The sequence below is a fragment of the Anabrus simplex genome, chromosome 1, assembly GCF_040414725.1.
Source record: "Anabrus simplex isolate iqAnaSimp1 chromosome 1, ASM4041472v1, whole genome shotgun sequence".
In the NCBI taxonomy this organism is placed as follows: domain Eukaryota; kingdom Metazoa; phylum Arthropoda; class Insecta; order Orthoptera; family Tettigoniidae; genus Anabrus; species Anabrus simplex.
In genome coordinates, this window is record NC_090265.1 from 846,865,622 (window position 1) to 846,886,069 (window position 20,448).

Here is a 20,448-nt window from a genome sequence, read left to right on the forward strand (position 1 = left end):
GGCCAGTCCTAAATGTACATCAATGCCGATTGTTGTTGAAGGAATAAACGAAATCAAGGCCAGCAATAATGCAATTCAAAATATTGTAACAAATTTGAAAGGTTGACAAAAATGTAATCATGAATATGAGGAGCGATTTTCCTGTTAACGACGAGTATAACAGATAGTAATTAATAAAAACAACTCATTAATTTGCATTGCTCCCTTAATTCGAGAGGCCTACCGAAAGCAACTTACGTACTCACAAATTACCCATATGACGCAATTTACAATAACTGTCTAACTTATTGTTGGATATCTGGAACCCAATTAACAAGCATGGCACAGACTGGTGGCTGACATTGCCTAACGCATTTGTACAGACAGGAGAAGAGTTATAACCTTGGAACAAACTTATCTACTGTAAACGGATTCTCCTCAATCTTAACAGGGATGAAATCTGATGACAGCAAAAAGACGGCTAAACCACAATAGAATTAATTATGAAGAGAGAGGGAGAGAGAGAAATAAAAGTATGTAAGTGATGTATCACAGCTTAAGTGTATATATGAAGTCCTTTCGTCTCAATATCTAAAGAATATAGTTCAACTTTTAAATAGTACATTGATAACACTTCTTAAATAAAATTTATTTCTTTAGTACAATAGAATACAACTTATACTAAATTTCCTGACTCAACGTGTCTCTTTATGCACGTAAAAAATGTATACACTTTATAAACGTCTTAACCATCATGGAAACTGAAGGTCGGTAGCATTTAAATTTGCTTAGCACATGTAATCTGTCAACGAATGTACCCTTCATAAAGAAGGGCAAAGTAAGAAATTAGGGACTTTACTCCCATATATATTAAGAAGAAACAGATTGATGATATGTATTCACTGCCATATGGATCCATGATGTGAGTAGCAAGTGTTTATTCCACATAATTCACATTTCCTGAAGTCTGATTCACGCCTATAAATCTTCTCCCAGTGATCCAGCTGCTCTGCCAACCTTTCGCCATGGATTGCTCGCACTTAAAGTCACACATTTATGGGTTATTCTTTGGTTTACTTTTGTGTTAGCTACAGTTTCAGTGTCAATACCACAGTGCTTTTAACACTTGTTATAGGTTCATAGGAGTCGATTTGAGACACTTTTACAGTGTTCCTTTCACTGGGTGGTGTAATTCTATTTGAGATCACACAATTATTCACATAGACATTATAGTTAATTATGCACTGAAAGTCAGAACGGATTTCGACAAGGAGTGCATCCTCACTCTGACATTTTAAAGGCACTGGAAACTTTTGAGGAACTGATATCAGGCGTAAATACAGGTATGACATATTCTGTTTCTGGTTGAGAAATTCTGAAATGTTTAAACATTCAAAAGGGAACAGCATAGTGGAAGCTGCAAGGGTGTACTCGGTTCACCAAGAAGAACATGGATTTTATTCCAAATCAGAAATGTGCCTTTCTTGAGGGGGGACATGAGCGTGAGGTCCATTCACGCCACACCAGAAATGAGAACCAGATTAATTCCTGTGGGATATGGCCGTCGGACCTGGGGATAACCACTCCGTTCTTCTTGGTGTCCGAGGTTACGAATACCAGGAGTATTTAATTTCTCCCGGGGCATTCACTACTATGTAATGTTCAAAATATTAAGACCTCTTCTAGTTGTCTTCATTGAAAGGTTCGGTATTACTAAACACAATAAAATGAAAAGTACATTTTATATTAATACTCGTAATGTGTCACACTGTAAATATTTTAAATTGATGTTCATAATTATTCGTTCATTATATCTGCTGTTAATTCCGTGCTCTGTAAAACATGCCGTACAATAAGAGCATGGTCTACCAAGACGGCTACTGACCGGCTCCCAGCTTCATAAGGAAAGTTAAGTTAGTCATATCCATGAAGTGATTTTTCTTGACTTTAAAATTCAATTCTAGGTTAAAGACGGGAGAATATCTAAATTAAAGCAACTATTACCTTCGTCTATTTCTGATTCCGATCCCTGAAATGTTACCGTTCTGACTAGCGGGCGTAGCGGCTCGAGCGAATAGCGAAATCCCTCCTTCACGGTCTTAGACAAATTTGCATCCAGGAAACTGCCTGGCATTTATAACCCGGAGGATAAAGGACTATGAAATGAAAAAAAAATATATAACGTTGTTCCGTGATTAACGTTATTTCAGTTGCTAGACCTGAGGTTTTAGGAAACGGTGGAGAGACGGAAAGGTCCAACTAATCTAACGGACAGAGTTCTCCCGTTCTATCTATTTCCACTCTCCCTTCTATACCCATAATATTGAAGGAAGCATTCTGACAGATAGGGCTGGAGAGAGGAGCATTACACGTGCCATGGCACGGTGTTGACAGATTCCTGCGTTCCTTTCTCCATCCCTTCGCTTCCGGCTCACTTTTTTGTTCGTTCAGACCGCTCAGAAGTGATAGGTTTGCCGACTCCAAGCAATACGAGCCGGCCAGCAGGCTTATCTCCATGGCAACCGCAGTGGACCCGCCCACGTTTCCATGGCAACCTTACCTCTTACTCCCTTCTCCTCACTCACACAAGCAGAAAACCGGCCTCCCTCTAAGAACTGTCAGAACGCATCTTTCAGTATTACGAGCATAGACTGCGCCACTATTAGCGCTAATGAGTAACTGAATCATTTCTAGAGATTTGTGAATGTGTTTCAGTCAATTTATAGTTTCTGTTAATATTTTATGTTCCTTCAGTATTAGATTTGTTATTATTTGGAGTTAGGGTAATTAAAATACATGAATATTTCGATTGTTACTTACACAGCCCGTAATAACAGACTGGATAATAAAGCTTTAAGGTTTTGGCGTGTCACCTCGTATTCAGAAAAGAATATCGTCTGTTCACGAGGAAGACTTCTCCAATAATGACGGTTTAATTAAAGAGTACTTTACTCTTCGTCTATTTTAAGTGGTACTCTCGTTCGCCCCCAGATGGCTCACTGTGCACTTGTCTTCCTAATGCGAAATGACAGCACCATCTTAGCTCCAATTAGTTCTTCCTCGTGAACAGACGAGATTTTCTCCTGAAGACGCGGAGCAAAGTTTTGTGCGAAACTTTAAGAATTTCACCATGCTTTTTTTTTGACAAGGGAAAATCCCAAAAGTTTTAATATCATGTCCAAAATACATGAATATTTCAGAGTAATGATCTTATGAATACAATTTCATTTTCAATGAAATGTATATTTTTAAAAGTTCTAGAAATTTTAGTTCCTTAATTAAAGCATGTTCTGATATTACCTTCAGGGACCGGGCGAGTTGGCCGTGCGGTTACAGGCGCGCGACTGTGAACTTGCATCCGGGAGATAGTGGATTCGAATCCCACTGTCGGCAGCCCTGAATATGTTTGTCCGTGTTTTCCCATTTTTACACCAGGTAAATGCTGGGGCTGTACCTTAATTAAGGTTACGGCCGCTTCCTTCCAAATCCTAGGCCTTCCCTATCCCATCGTCGCCATAAGACCTATCTGCTTCGGTGCGACGTAAAGCCAATAGCAAAAAAAAAAAAAAATATATCTTCAGGAATCGCCTATTGCGCTCATGAATGTGACTTTGAACATTGCACCCGAGCGAAAATTAACATGACAGAAAATATATTCACACGGGTGTCACGAACTTATATAAATGACTTGACCGGAATTTCGCAGAGGGCCTAACGCTGGCAAGGGTATTTCTACTTCAATAGGGATTACGATAGGTTGTTTCAGAAATTGGGAAAGTTGAGCTTAACACATGTATTTTGGCATCACGCCTGTATTGTGTTTAGTAATACCACGATACCACAATATCACATCTTCTTCCAACGAAGAGAAACTACTGAAATAATGACCTTTGCAAATTTATATTTTTGTTGTAAAACAATTAAAGCTATTTTAAATATAAACTTAGATAACTGGTACTGAATTCATCCCTGATATGAGTTCGTTCAAATGTTTCCAGTAAGTTTAAAGTCTGGAGAAAAATAATAAATATTGAAGAGTTTAAATAAATTATCGGACACCTTGTCATTGTTACTAGTAGGGTCGCCATACAGTTTTTTGCTGTTGCAGCCCACTTGGCCGACTGACGGTGCTCGAACACGTGGTCGTGAGTTCGGTGGTGGCGGGCGCTGATTCTGTTGGAGGCGGTGTAAGCCTCCTTTCCCGCGGTGTCTTGCCGGGCCGCACTTGCTGGAAGGCTGAACGGATCCTCTCCTCGACGTCGCTTGTCGCCCCACTGCTGTCCTCTGCCTTGACGGCAGGCGAGCTGGCCGGGGAGGGCGTGCTATGCAGAGTGGTGGAGGCGGTCGCCGTCGACGTCGTGCACGTGAAGTCTGACGTGGTTGTGGTGGTGGTAGTGGCGGTGGTGAGAGGTGCCGGACAAGGAGCGCCAAACACTGGTTTGAGGCACGCTGAGGGTAACAGTAGTTTATCAGCTGGTGATGAGCTGATGACGTCAGGATGGGGAGGTGCGTATCCCAGGAGGGTGGCAGGCGCCGGCAGGTATGCCGGGGGAGGAGGTGGTGGGACGGGAAATGTTACAGCGGCCGGAGCAGCATGATGAGGCAGGTAGAAGTCCGCGGGAGTGGCACTGTTGAGTGGTGGTACTCCAGGGCCTGAAACAAAAAAATGACCGGATTCAATCATTAAGATCTTCGTTATCAGCAAAGTAACATGATACTAACTGTCCAGCTTAGATTTTATTTCTAATTTGCTTTCCATCCCACTAGCTACTTCCGTGGTTTTAAGTTTCGCCTAAATGCCGAAATTTTGTCCGCTAAGAAGCCCATTCATTTTACCAATGATGTGAAAAATGGTGGAATTATCAGTGCCGGTTGCGTTGAGGTTTAAGCTCGAGAGCCGATAACTTAATCTACAGTCGTAATATTGAAAGATCGGTTTTTACAGTTCTTGGAGGGAGGTCCGTTTACTGCCTGTCTGTGTGATGAGAAGGGAGTAAGGGGTAAGGTTACCATGGAAACGTCAATGGGCTCACTGCGGTTACCATGGAGATACGCCTGCTGGCCGACTCGTGTTGCCTGAAGTCGTCAAACCTCTCATTTCCGAGTTACGTACAACAGAACACAGCGGTCTGAACGAACGAACGAACGAACGAACGAACAAGTGAGCCGGAAGGGATGGGAAGGAGAAAGGAATTCAGGAATGTGGCAACACCGTGCAATGTCTTGTACAATGCTCTTCCCTCCACCCCTGTCTCTCAAAGCGCTTCTTTTAATATTATGGGTATATACAGTGTTGCTATGGAAATCATCCTGGAAGCTTTTAAAGGCTCTGTGGATGTGTCCATAGACTACGTTTTGAATATTAACTTGATACTTGACTTTGTGGAAGGAAAAGACAACACCAAGAGTAGCTTTAATGCAGAAAGTTTCATCATGATTGTGGCCAACCTTTATTAATGGAGAAGATACCAGAAGAAGAAGAAGGAACTCCTTTGCTTGTCAGTAAATTTACCGATACGGGCGTGTTTTATTACTTTTAAAAACTCGCCTGATACTGTCCATATCGAACATACCAGCTTGAACTCAGCAAGTCAGTGTTCAGTGTCCTGTCTTCTGAGCCACTGAGTCTGACACCAACAGAGCCTTTAGGGCACTTTTCTTCTTATATTAAGTGCTGATATATTCTTATTTCAAAACAGCATTCTCAGCTGTTCAAACTTAGTTCACTGGATACAAATTCTTACTCTTTTCATGTTTGGTTTCAAAGTATGCAGCTAGGAAATTAATTTCCTTAAATTAAATTTTTGGCTTTGTTGCTAATAAACAGAACGTTGGAAGCTATTTTGTTGAACATTGTCATTACCTAAAAGAAAGCACATTTGTCCTCATTTCCATCTTTTAAATAATCTATATGAAGACGTGGCATTATTAGCCTTAAGAGATTCTCTTCTGCTTCTAAGGAATCATGTTCATAACTAGTAATAATGTCTTGGTCTTTTTAAAATAAAATTTGCTCTACGTCGCCGTCAAAATGTCATAATCTTACTAAATGTATAATGTAATATTTATTTACAGTTTTATACAGGGTGAAGCGAAATTCGCGCACTCGGGCGTCGCAGCGCGACTCCTCACATGCCAGCAATAAAAAAAAAGTCTCTCACAAAAGTTCGTCCTGCGAGTATATCCGGGAGAAAAAGGACGTTGAAGAGTGGCAATCTGGCAACACTGTGACCACATGTAGGGTAACTCCCTCTGTCAGCACATAATAGTCGTGCTGTACAGTTGGTGTAGTGGATAGAATTTTGGGTTAGCATGCAGGAGGTCGAGGGGGACGATCCTGGTTTCGTAAATGTAGTCCAGGTGGTATGGTATCTGGCATCTTAATCGTCAACAGCGATTTCAGCGCGTCCTCTAGAAAGAATTTTTACTTACATACTACGATCCTAGAAATGCACGAACATTCGTTTTCATTGGTCAGCTTTGAAAGACGTCCTTTCCACGTCGTGGGCGCGAATTTATTCGCACCACTTCATCTACTAGATGCGTTTCAACGTGTTCACTGTTACTAAATTTTGTAAATGTAGGATACATATGACCTAAGAAATGGTGTCTTACTGTATTACAGTATGTAATGTCCGATGGAAATTAGCAAATAAGAAAGTACGCCTCAACCCAGGATCGGACCCTCGACCTCCTGCATACTAACCCAAAACTCTATCCACTGCACCAACTGTACAGCACGACTGGTATGTGCTGACAGAGGTAGTTACCCTACATGTGGTTACAGTGTTGCCAGATTGCCACTCTTCAACGTTCTTTTTCTGCCGGATATACTTGTAGGACGAACTTTTGTGAGAGACATGTCAATGTGAGGAGTCGCGCTGCGACACCCGAGTGCGCGAATTTCGCTTCACCCTGTATACTGTAGTAAAGTATGGCATACTTTCTCTTGTGGTAACACATAACTTGTGAAGTATAAATAAACTAAAAAAGCACTGGTATTTTGAAATTATTAGGGCCACTAGAATTAAATCTATTTTTTTCCGCATAACCAGTAGTCCATCAATTTCACGACCAAATACCACTTGCTTCCCATCCAGAAAGCTACACTTAGCACATGTGATGAAGAAATGGTACCTGGAGCAACATGTTTGAGAATAAAACATTGATCAGGAAAAGTACGACCTCCATGAACACTCATCATACCGCAGCCATTACCAATAACAAATCCTCTCCTTGGATCATGAACTCAGTGAAATATCATGCCCTTGTACCCAAGAGTTCCGTCTCTTCGATATTCTCCACTATAGCATTCTCGAAAATGTATACAAATATTAGGGACATCTGTGAACAGTCGATCGTACCTACACCTATGTCGGAAAAGACTAGGTACAGGGTTGTTTGTATTTCTTAACTGAGCTTGAATTTGGTCCCAAGTAGGTAAAAATTATTAATATCCAACTGAAACTTCAGTTAACACCAAGGAATGGAGATTATTTCATAATATCAACAAAATGTTTTTATATTCACAATGTTTGGAACATATCAATTTCACTCGGCTAGAAACAGTTGCCAGTCGCGCTGTACATACCGATACACCAGTGCACTGGCCAATGAGGAGCAACTCCGAGAAAAGTCATGGAAATGATAGGAAATGTATTATAATGTTACGAATTTCAATTCGCTGTGAAAAATTAGCCATCCTCATGGTTGTTCATTGAACTTCTCCTAAAACAGCAGTTGCGAGCCTAACTGAAGTTGGTGAGATTTATGGGAATTTAAAGGTGAACAATTTAAGTCGTTTGCTTCCAGCAACTATAAAATTCTCCTGGGGGAATACACATATTACGTTCATACTTATTATTCATTCATTCATTCATTCATTCATTCGGTTAGGCCGTTTTAGTACCATATGAAACAGTTCTCTTCTTCCCAAAAATTCGTCATCCTTTCCCGGTGTTGTTGTTTTCTTTCTTCCTCCCATTTACTGCCTGATTTCTTCTAGGCGTTCTATGAAAGTTTACCATCTAATATTTCTCTCCTAAACTCTTTTATGTGAAGTTTGTTCGTTTGAATAGTTCCAATTCTTCTTTGGCTTATTTGAAAAATGCTGTTTTTTGATTTGCTTTATGTTCCAAAAGTTGATTTCTTAATCTGTCTTGGTCCATTCATTGGCTGAATGGTCAGCGTACTGGACTTCGGTTCAGAGGTTCTCGAGTTCGATTCCAGGCCGGGTCGGGGATTTTAACCTTCATTGGTTGATTCCAATGGCTCGTGGACTGGGTGTTTGTGCTGTCCCCAAAATCCCCGCAACTCAAACACCACACATAACACTATATTCCACCGCAAGAACACGCAGTTACTAACACATGTCAGATGCCGCCCACCCTCATCGGAGGGTCTGCCTTACAAGGGCTGCACCAGGCTAGAAATAATTATTACTCTGTATACGTGAAAGCACGACCTATTTTTCTGATGCTTTGCATAAATTTTGTTGTGTCTGAATTTGTATTGCTATTCTCTAAAATAGGTCTCACAATTTTCCTTGGGATTCTCCTTTCTGTTTTTTTCATTCTTATATCTGAGAAGGAATTCAAACACTTTGTTACATATAAAGATGCGTCTTAATTTAGCATACCTGGATAATACTGACGTTTTGTTTTATTTATTCAACGTTGCGTGATAAGCATTTCTCAATTTTTGCATTCGTGCCTTCACGTTCTCCTCCTTCTCTTATCGTTGTAACTGTTATAAGTTCACCTAAGTATTTGAATTTGTTGACTCTTTTAATTCTTTCGTTTTTCGATAGGCCTATTTGAATTTCTGCAGGTGTATTGTTGATACTAGTGATCAATTCTGTTTTTTTTTCATAGGAAATTTGTAATCCTAATTGTTATTATCCATACTTTCATGACGGGGAATTCTACACCTTATAGTATTTTGAGATTATGCAGAGTGAAAATGGGACATAATGCTGGAAACGAATTTTTACAAAGGTCCACTCAATTTTCTTTATCAGGTATTTGCAGATCGTTCTGTTTACCAATATTTTGCCCGTTCTTTCATGATATAAACAAAAAACTGAATTATGTTAGTTATTTATTCAAAAGCTATCATTCGAAATCACAGGTTTTAGGAGTGAAACTTTTATTAAGAGGGGTTATTTGTAGCATTAAATTGTTAGTTCCTTCGAACAAGGACAACATAACGCCGGATAATACAAGGTTGTTGAAGTTTTGTGTGCTTGCAATTAATTTTCGATTTTTAGTGTGTCGAAATTTTGTCTGTGTGATGTTCTTTATGACGTGCATAATTGTATGTTATTCGCGACTTCAGTGGCGCAGATAGTTCTTCTTTGTGCTCTAGTCGAGACAACGGTTTCAATCCGTCCTGGAGCCGATGCCATTTGGGGGCGGTCATATGCCATAACCAAGCCTACATGTAGTTAACGACCTTCTACGAAACGAAATTCCAACACTGTGGTGTCATTAAAAATCGAGGGAACATTTGAGGGGGAATGTGGTAAATAGATTATTTAATAACAATATGTTATAATTTTTATTTTATTCAGCGCATGGCTTTTAGTGCCAGGAGTGTCCGAGGACATGTTCGGCTCGCCTGGATGTTTGATGATGATGATAATGAGGCAGGGAGAGGATGAACCCTGATGTCGGCACATAGCCTACTCCTGTCGAATAACACCTAGGGGTCTGCTCAAGGCTCAAATTCCGTATCCGGAGGACGAATCACCATCAACAGCGTCATATGCGCTCGCTCTATTTGACCACTGTGGAGAGGTTTGGAATTGAATCCAGGATTTTGGCACGCAATCTAGTGATTACAAATTGTATACCACCTGCTAGCCAACATTGTAATGAAATGAAATGGCGTATAGCTTTTAGTGCCGGGAGTGTCCGAGGACATGTTCGGCTCGCCTGGTGCAGGTCTTTTGATCTGACATCCGTAGGCGACCTGCGCGTCGTGATGAGGATGAAATGATGATGAAGACAACAAGTACACCCCAGCCCCCGTGCCAGCGAAATTAACCAATGATGGTTAAAATTCTCGACACTGCCGGGAATCAAACCCGGGACCTCTGTAACCAAAGGCTAGCACGGTAACCATTTAGCCATGGAGACGGACATCATTGTAATACTGACATATCTTTTCACCAACGGGAATCGAAACGGCTAACCACGATGTCCGTCAATAGAGACTTGACGCCTCAACGACCATGGATAGTAGGTGGGCTATAATAATAATAATAATAATAATAATAATAATAATAATAATAATAATAATAATAATAATAATAATAATAATAATAATAATAATAATTTCGTGTGGCTGTTTCTAGTCGAGTGCAGCCCTTGTAACGCAGACCCTCTGATAGGGTGGGCGGCATTTGCCATTGTAGATAACTGCGTGTTATTGTGGTGGAGGATAGTGTTATGTGTGGTGTGTGAGTTGCAGGGATGTTGGAGACAGCACAAACCCCCAGCCCCCGAGCCAATGGAATTAACCAGTGAAGGAATCCATGGCTCGCCAGGAATCGAACTTGGGACCCTCAGAATCCAAGTCCAGTACGCCGACCATTCAGCCAGCCAACGAGTCGGAAGGATTCCAGGTCGCAAGGGAAAGATAACAGGCTGAAAATGGTCCGAGGAGATGGAGACAGTGAGCAGATGAAGGAGTATTGGAGGAGGAAGAAGAAGGAACAACAAAGGATTTTACATTGAAATTGTCACGTGGTCCCTAGAAGATCCTAATGGAGTAATAATAATAATAATAATAATAATAATAATAATAATAATAATAATAATAATAATAATTTTATGTACCGCTACCTTTTCGGTTCTCAGATATTCTTGAGGTGCTGGAATTTTGTCCCGCAGGTGTTTTCATGCCGGTAAATCTACTGATACGATGCTGACCTATTTCACTACCTTCAAATATCATTGGGATGACTCGGCATCGAACCCACAAAACCGGTTCAGATGGCCAGCACTCTATCGTCTGAGCTACTCAGCCTGTACCTTTTTATAAGAACAAGGGAATATATGTTACGAAAGAAAATTTGTTAGAAGATTACAACAATGGCTGTCTGGTCACAACACACATGTATCATGGTTACATCGCGATAACACACCAACCACAACATCCGCCATATTGGTGAGCCACAGAGAGTATTCCCAGGCACTCGACGTGAGTCACCCCGCACCCTCTGCAGAGAACAACCCCTGAAGATGTGGAACACGAAGGATTCTGGGGGAAAATATTTCAATTCAAAGGACTGTCTCCCCCACCCCATCCTCCCTGCTGCGCTCCTGTGCATACAGGATAAGTCCGCACAAATCGGATTACGGGAGTGGAGAAGAGAAGGCGGGGGAGGATAGATTTCATACGGCGGCGACAGTCAGTGTTGCAGCTAATTCCAGTAAGACTCTAAAACCTGGCCGCGCTCAAAGGGAAATCTGAATGCAAGGCACTGTTCATGAATTCGGTAGCAGCTACACCCATAACAGTGATGGGAAATCCAATGAGGTGGAAGGGCTCAGATAGATGGCGTTGGAAGATTGAGCCGTCAGACATCCAGGACTACAATCTTTTTTATGGGCTGGGGAATTTTATACTCTCTGGGAATATGCACTATGGAGGTTAATTGTTTACCGGCTGTTCGTGGATAAAATTATTATCAATTCTCCAGCACTCCTATAAGTGGTGACGTACGTCCAAAAGTGGAGGTTGAACAATTAAGTAAATAATAATAATAATAATAATAATAATAATAATAATAATAATAATAATAATAATAATAATAATAATAATAATAATAATAGGGGAAATCCGTGTAATTTGGACCGATAGTAAAAAAAAATCCACAGCCTGTTTCCAGTCATTTGACCGGGTCAGGAATGGAATGAATGAAGCCCCAATCTAGCGGCGAGGATATGAATTGTGCCGGCTGCCGAAGCCTGTCGCTTTCCTCTGCGGCAATGATAAATGACTAACAGATGAAATGAAATGATATTGGGGAAAGTTGCTGGAATGCAAGATGACAGGGCAAACCGGAGTACCCGGTGAAAAATCTGTGCCGCCTCCGCTTTGTCCAACACAAATCTCACATGGAGTTACCGGGATTTGAACCATGGAACCCAACGGTGAGAGGCCGCCGCGCTGCCGCCTGAGCCACGGAGTATATGTTTCTTTATTTTTAAAGGAGATTACAAATAACAATTTTTACGTCTGTAACATGTTATGTTTATGACATATACTATAGATAGACTCATTTTAAAAACTGCCTCACTCCTTGGCTGGGTGGTCAGTGTTGAGGCCTTTGGTCCACAGAGTCCCGGGTTTGATTCCGGGCTGGTTCGGTGATTTTAATCGCTTGTGTTTAATTCTTCTGGCTCGGGCGCAGGCTGTTTTTATTTGTCCCAACACTCTCCCTTTCATATTCACTCAACACACCACATTACCAACCACAACGGGAACACGCAATAGTAATTACATCAATACACACAGGGTGGCGTCAGGAAGGGCATCAACCGTAAAACAGAGTCAAATCCACATGTGCGACACAGTTCGCACCCGCGACCCCACAAGTGTGGGCAAAGCAGTAGAGGAAAAAGATACTCATTCTAATAATTCACCGCTTTTTATAATTCTTTTTCCCCTTTAAGTGGATTTTCCAAAAAAATAAAGTGTGTTCATTTATTTTTAAATGAATTCTAAGTGCCAATTTTAACGTCTGTAACATCTTCAGTTTCTGAGATATACTGTAGGTATCCTCATATAAAGAATTCACACCTTCCTGACTTCTTTTCAACAGCCCCCGCCACCCCCCCCCCCCCAATTCATCACTGAAATGTATTTCCTTAAAACAAAAATTTGTGTTGTTTTTTTGAAGGAAATGCCAAATACCAATTTTCATGTTTGTAACATGTTAGGTTTTTTGTGATATATTGTAGATAATCTCGTTGCTGTAAAAATAGTGAAGCTGACGTTGCCATGGTTACGACAGTTCATTTCTTTATCCGATTCCTAGAGCAGAGGTAGTGTGGTGCCAATATCTCCTTAACGGATGATTTTAGGGCCTTAGAACATGTTTTCGGGCCCGTAGGGCTTACCGAGTTTTGTTCTTTGCGTCAAAGGGCTAAACTGAGCTTTCTCTCGTCCTTGTACGACAAATTCGATTTCGCCTATATTAGCCTATTATTTTTATATCCCCCCTCCCAGATCGAATTGTTTTGAAAATAAAATACAGCCCATGTTACTTTCTGGCAATGTAGCTTTCTATAGATGAAGTCATTTTTAAAATCAATTCAGTAGTTTTTGAGTCTATCCGTTACAAACAAACATACACATTTTTCCTCTTGATAATATTAGTATAGATGGATTAGAACTGACGAATGAGAGTGCTATAACTGTGAATTCTCAATATATTTGTCTGCTTTGTCCATCATGACCAGAGCGGGTAGTTCAAACGGGAAAATGGAGGTGAAAAGTACATGGTAAATAACACAAAAAGATTTTATTGAAAGAAATGTAGCACGATCCCTGGACCAATAATTATATTATTTAAGAAATTATCCAAAGTCAACAATTCCCTCCACCAAGTAACATCAAGCAAAGGGGAGCAAAGCAAAGAAGTTAAGTGAGCAAAGACTTCACACACAAAAATGTTACCTGACGAATAACAATAATAATGTTATTTGCTTTACGTCCCACTAACTACTTTTTAAGGTCTTCGGAGACGCCGAGGTGCCGGAATTTAGTCCCGCAGGAGTTCTTTTACGTGCCAGTAAATCTACCGACACGGGGCTGTCGTATTTGAGCACCTTCAAATACCACCGGACTGAGCCAGGATCGGACCTGCCAAGTTGGGGTTAGAAGGCCAGCGCCTTAACCGTCTGAGCCACTCAGCCCGGCTATTACCTGACGAAAAGACATACTGAAGCGCTGTGACGTACTAGAATTCATAGTCGTAATGTAGCGAAGTATGTATATATTTCTCTAGTAATAATGGTATTTATTAATTTACCGCAAATTTTACTCTTAATTTGCATAAAAGCAGTTATTATCTTCCATTCAGGACAAAAATTGTAATGAAATTTCATGGATACGATTCATCACGTACCCCGAATAATTGGTCCTTATTTTTCGAGACAACAGTAAATGCAGAGAGATACAAATATGACAGTTTGACGCCGTTATTCCATCAGTTAACGGAAGAAGAAAAATTGTTTGAGTGTTTTCAACAAGATTCAGCCCCTGCTCATACAGCAGAAGATTCTCTTCTGACAGTTTCAGTGCTCATACAGCGGAAGATTCTCTTGTGACAGTTTCAGTACTCATACAGCGGAAGATTCTCTTCTGACAGTTCCAGTGCTCATAAGCAGAAGATTCTCTTCTGACAGTTTCAGTGCTCATACAGCAGAAGATTCTCTTGTGACAGTTTCAGTGCTCATACAGCAGAAGATTCTCTTCTGACAGTTTCAGTGCCCATACAGCAGAAGATTCTCTTCTGACAGTTTCAGTGCTCATACAGCAGAAGATTCTCTTCTGACAGTTTCAGTGCTCATACAGCAGAAGATTCTCTTCTGACAGTTTCAGTGCTCATACAGCAGAAGATTCTCTTGTGACAGTTTCAGTGCTCATACAGCAGAAGATTCTCTTCTGACAGTTTCAGTGCCCATACAGCAGAAGATTCTCTTCTGACAGTTTCAGTGCTCATACAGCAGAAGATTCTCTTCTGACAGTTTCAGTGCTCATACAGCAGAAGATTCTCTTCTGACAGTTTCAGTGCTCATACAGCAGAAGATTCTCTTGTGACAGTTTCAGTGCTCATACAGCAGAAGATTCTCTTCTGACAGTTTCAGTGCCCATACAGCAGAAGATTCTCTTCTGACAGTTTCAGTGCTCATACAGCAGAAGATTCTCTTGTGACAGTTTCAGTGCTCATACAGCAGAAGATTCTCTTCTGACAGTTTCAGTGCTCATACAGCAGAAGATTCTCTTCTGACAGTTTCAGTGCTCATACAGCAGAAGATTCTCTTTGACAGTTTCAGTGCCCATACAGCAGAAGATTCTCTTCTGACAGTTTCAGTGCCCATACAGCAGAAGATTCTCTTGTGACAGTTTCAGTGCTCATACAGCAGAAGATTCTCTTCTGACAGTTTCAGTGCTCATACAGCAGAAGATTCTCTTCTGACAGTTTCAGTGCTCATACAGCAGAAGATTCTCTTGTGACAGTTTCAGTGCTCATACAGCAGAAGATTCTCTTGTGACAGTTTCAGTGCTCATACAGCAGAAGATTCTCTTCTGACAGTTTCAGTGCTCATACAGCAGAAGATTCTCTTGTGACAGTTTCAGTGCTCATACAGCAGAAGATTCTCTTCTGACAGTTTCAGTGCTCATACAGCAGAAGATTCTCTTCTGACAGTTTCAGTGCTCATACAGCAGAAGATTCTCTTGTGACAGTTTCAGTGCTCATACAGCAGAAGATTCTCTTGTGACAGTTTCAGTGCTCATACAGCAGAAGATTCTCTTCTGACAGTTTCAGTGCCCATACAGCAGAAGATTCTCTTCTGACAGTTTCAGTGCCCATACAGCAGAAGATTCTCTTGTGACAGTTTCAGTGCTCATACAGCAGAAGATTCTCTTCTGACAGTTTCAGTGCTCATACAGCAGAAGATTCTCTTCTGACAGTTTCAGTGCTCATACAGCAGAAGATTCTCTTGTGACAGTTTCAGTGCTCATACAGCAGAAGATTCTCTTGTGACAGTTTCAGTGCTCATACAGCAGAAGATTCTCTTCTGACAGTTTCAGTGCTCATACAGCAGAAGATTCTCTTGTGACAGTTTCAGTGCTCATACAGCAGAAGATTCTCTTGTGACAGTTTCAGTGCTCATACAGCAGAAGATTCTCTTCTGAGAGTTTCAGTGCTCATACAGCAGAAGATTCTCTTCTGACAGTTTCAGTGCCCATACAGCAGAAGATTCTCTTCTGACAGTTTCAGTGCTCATACAGCGGAAGATTCTCTTGTGACAGTTTCAGTACTCATACAGCGGAAGATTCTCTTCTGACAGTTCCAGTGCTCATAAGCAGAAGATTCTCTTCTGACAGTTTCAGTGCTCATACAGCAGAAGATTCTCTTGTGACAGTTTCAGTGCTCATACAGCAGAAGATTCTCTTCTGACAGTTTCAGTGCCCATACAGCAGAAGATTCTCTTCTGACAGTTTCAGTGCTCATACAGCAGAAGATTCTCTTCTGACAGTTTCAGTGCTCATACAGCAGAAGATTCTCTTCTGACAGTTTCAGTGCTCATACAGCAGAAGATTCTCTTGTGACAGTTTCAGTGCTCATACAGCAGAAGATTCTCTTCTGACAGTTTCAGTGCCCATACAGCAGAAGATTCTCTTCTGACAGTTTCAGTGCTCATACAGCAGAAGATTCTCTTCTGACAGTTTCAGTGCTCATACAGCAGAAGATTCTCTTCTGACAGTTTCAGTGCTCATACAGCAGAAGATTCTCTTGTGACAGTTTCAGTGCTCATACAGCAGAAGATTCTCTTCTGACAGTTTCAGTGCCCATACAGCAGAAGATTCTCTTCTGACAGTTTCAGTGCTCATACAGCAGAAGATTCTCTTGTGACAGTTTCAGTGCTCATACAGCAGAAGATTCTCTTCTGACAGTTTCAGTGCTCATACAGCAGAAGATTCTCTTCTGACAGTTTCAGTGCTCATACAGCAGAAGATTCTCTTTGACAGTTTCAGTGCCCATACAGCAGAAGATTCTCTTCTGACAGTTTCAGTGCCCATACAGCAGAAGATTCTCTTGTGACAGTTTCAGTGCTCATACAGCAGAAGATTCTCTTCTGACAGTTTCAGTGCTCATACAGCAGAAGATTCTCTTCTGACAGTTTCAGTGCTCATACAGCAGAAGATTCTCTTGTGACAGTTTCAGTGCTCATACAGCAGAAGATTCTCTTGTGACAGTTTCAGTGCTCATACAGCAGAAGATTCTCTTCTGACAGTTTCAGTGCTCATACAGCAGAAGATTCTCTTGTGACAGTTTCAGTGCTCATACAGCAGAAGATTCTCTTCTGACAGTTTCAGTGCTCATACAGCAGAAGATTCTCTTCTGACAGTTTCAGTGCTCATACAGCAGAAGATTCTCTTGTGACAGTTTCAGTGCTCATACAGCAGAAGATTCTCTTGTGACAGTTTCAGTGCTCATACAGCAGAAGATTCTCTTCTGACAGTTTCAGTGCCCATACAGCAGAAGATTCTCTTCTGACAGTTTCAGTGCCCATACAGCAGAAGATTCTCTTGTGACAGTTTCAGTGCTCATACAGCAGAAGATTCTCTTCTGACAGTTTCAGTGCTCATACAGCAGAAGATTCTCTTCTGACAGTTTCAGTGCTCATACAGCAGAAGATTCTCTTGTGACAGTTTCAGTGCTCATACAGCAGAAGATTCTCTTGTGACAGTTTCAGTGCTCATACAGCAGAAGATTCTCTTCTGACAGTTTCAGTGCTCATACAGCAGAAGATTCTCTTGTGACAGTTTCAGTGCTCATACAGCAGAAGATTCTCTTGTGACAGTTTCAGTGCTCATACAGCAGAAGATTCTCTTCTGAGAGTTTCAGTGCTCATACAGCAGAAGATTCTCTTCTGACAGTTTCAGTGCCCATACAGCAGAAGATTCTCTTCTGACAGTTTCAGTGCTCATACAGCAGAAGATTCTCTTCTGACAGTTTCAGTGCTCATACAGCAGAAGATTCTCTTCTGACAGTTTCAGTGCTCATACAGCAGAAGATTCTCTTGTGACAGTTTCAGTGCTCATACAACAGAAGATTCTCTTCTGACAGTTTCAGTGCCCATACAGCAGAAGATTCTCTTCTGACAGTTTCAGTGCTCATACAGCAGAAGATTCTCTTCTGAGAGTTTCAGTGCTCATACAGCAGAAGATTCTCTTCTGAGAGTTTCAGTGCTCATACAGCAGAAGATTCTCTTGTGACAGTTTCAGTGCTCATACAGCAGAAGATTCTCTTCTGAGAGTTTCAGTGCTCATACAGCAGAAGATTCTCTTCTGACAGTTTCAGTGCTCATACAGCAGAAGATTCTCTTCTGAGAGTTTCAGTGCTCATACAGCAGAAGATTCTCTTCTGAGAGTTTCAGTGCTCATACAGCAGAAGATTCTCTTCTGAGAGTTTCAGTGCTCATACAGCAGAAGATTCTCTTCTGAGAGTTTCAGTGCTCATACAGCAGAAGATTCTCTTCTGACAGTTTCAGAAGTGTTTACAGAGAGAGTGATTAGTGCTGGTCTGTTTCCCCCTCGTTCTCCGGATCTAACAGTGTGTGATTTGTACTTATGGGGTAAACTGAAGGAAAACGTGTATCGAACGAATCCTCACACATTGGAGGAAATGAAACAAAACATTAAGAATGAAATCAGGAACATAACTCACTCGCGTCAGCCAGAATGTGGTTACCGGGTGCAATGTCTGTATAACACAGGAAGGACATTTCCAGCATATAAGATTGCATACTCGCTTAATGTAGGGCGGCCGCATGCGACAGAAGTTTGGCTGAGGAAGCTGCCGTAGCGCCGAGTACAAACACCGTGCGTTCGTCTGAGTTTATACGAGACACCCTGTATTGTCAATATTCACATGAAGGCAAGAGTTCAAGAAGGGATATCAGACAAGAAAGGTGAAAGTCCAGAGGTGGTACAAGCAAGTGGGAGAAATGTTGGACTTATCTAGGTCCCTGTGGTTGACACCTGCGTTCTAAAGATGACAGTACCTGTATTTTCTTAAGGGAAAAATGTAGGTAATTTTTATCATTTTTCAGCCTGCTTTGAGCAAAATTCGAACTAATACAGCTGGGCTCCTATTCACAATAGACTAATGAAATGTACACCACATGTATGTTGAATGTTCGTAACTGCTGGCATATATTTTTAAAATTCTAATGCAATTAGTGTACATGCAATGGATTTTTGAAAATACGTCAAATTTGTGTTTTCAGATGTTCAGATGCACTTTCCTCAGCAACTGTTTGAGATAAAATTATGATTTTTTTCTCTATGAACTCTTGAAACCACCGTCAAGGTGGTGAACAAAATGTTATATTTTAAAATTGAAACTATTTAAATATTAGCAAATTTTTTGCAAAATAAATGAGGTAAACAGAAAAATATTTTGCTTAACAATTACGTCATTTTAATTTATATTGTGTTTAGTAGATCACATATATTATATTATGAGAAAATTGTACTTGTAGAGAAGACCTCTGTCCTTAAAGGAAATAATCAGGAAATGAGTATAAAACAACGTTACTTACTATTTGGTCATTTGAAATACAAATTCTCCATTTACCATTCAAGCATAGACTAATTTTTAAAAATAGGAAAGGAATCGGTTCTGTTTCATTTAGCACTCACCTTTGAGCATGGAGCACGCTCCAGGCCGCCTGAAGTACTCCTGCCAAGGGTAGCCCATGTAGGCGGTGTCCAGCCACTGAGCACTCGGGAACATGGCGAACGGGCTGAAACTCGGGTGCTGACCAGGCATGTAGTGGAAGTCTGAAAAGAAGAACACTACTGAAAATCAGACTGCAAATAAACAATTTTATTGGATTGGTTACTTCTTATAGACCCCTACCTAAAGAGATGTTACTACTTTGGCGTAATATGGCATTAATAACAATTCACTCCAATCCACCTGATACTATCGATTTAGAAGGGCCTTTAGCCTACCAATTCATCCCGAAGGTGTGAAGATTATGAGGTGGAGCATGTCAGCATGACACATCCTCAATTCCAGGTAAAAATTCCTGAAGTGGCCAGGAATCGAACCCGGGACTTCCGGGTGAGAGGCAGGTGCGCTAGCCCTATACTACGGGGTCGGATGATATAATAATAATAATAATAATAATAATAATAATAATAATAATAATAATAATAATAATAATAATAATCGTTTAGCTCCTCGACCGAATGGTCAGCGTAGCGGCCTTCGATTCAGAGGGTCTCTAGTTCGATTCCTGGTAGGGTCGGGGATTTTAATTCCGTATAGTTAATTCCTGTATCTCGCGGGCTGGGAGTTTCAGTGCGTCCTGATACACATCTTCATTTACAGTATATAGAACACATCACACTTCAAACTACAACAGAAACATGCAATAGTGAATAGCCTACCTCCGTAAATATAAAGGTGGCGTCAGGAAGGGCATCTGGCCGTAAAACGTTGATAAATTCATTCTAAGTGTAGACTTCACGTAACTGGGAAATGGGCAGGAATAATAATAGTAGTAATACTATAATATACGCATATTCTCAGCCCGAGGTGGTGAAGCTATTTCCAGGCATAACCCCAATAGAGATGAGACCTTATTTACGAGATTAATAAAGCAGTCTTGGTGTAGGTGTCAGGTAGAAGTCCTACGCAGGCGAATAATG

The 20,448-nt window shown here is 40.9% G+C and overlaps 1 protein-coding gene across 1 annotated transcript in view; it reads right to left on the bottom strand.

The window, feature by feature from the left end:
- Positions 1-4,051: 4,051 nt before the first annotated feature.
- LOC136857247 (segmentation protein Runt-like) overlaps positions 4,052-20,448 on the bottom strand; it is a 109,933-nt gene continuing 93,536 nt past the window's right edge. Inside the window, exons 3-4 of the mRNA XM_067135744.2 lie at positions 19,432-19,572; positions 4,052-4,632 (exon numbers count right to left, since the gene is read on the bottom strand). Coding sequence (XP_066991845.1) covers positions 4,052-4,632; positions 19,432-19,572 — 722 coding nt within the window. The remainder of the gene's footprint in view (positions 4,633-19,431; positions 19,573-20,448) is intronic.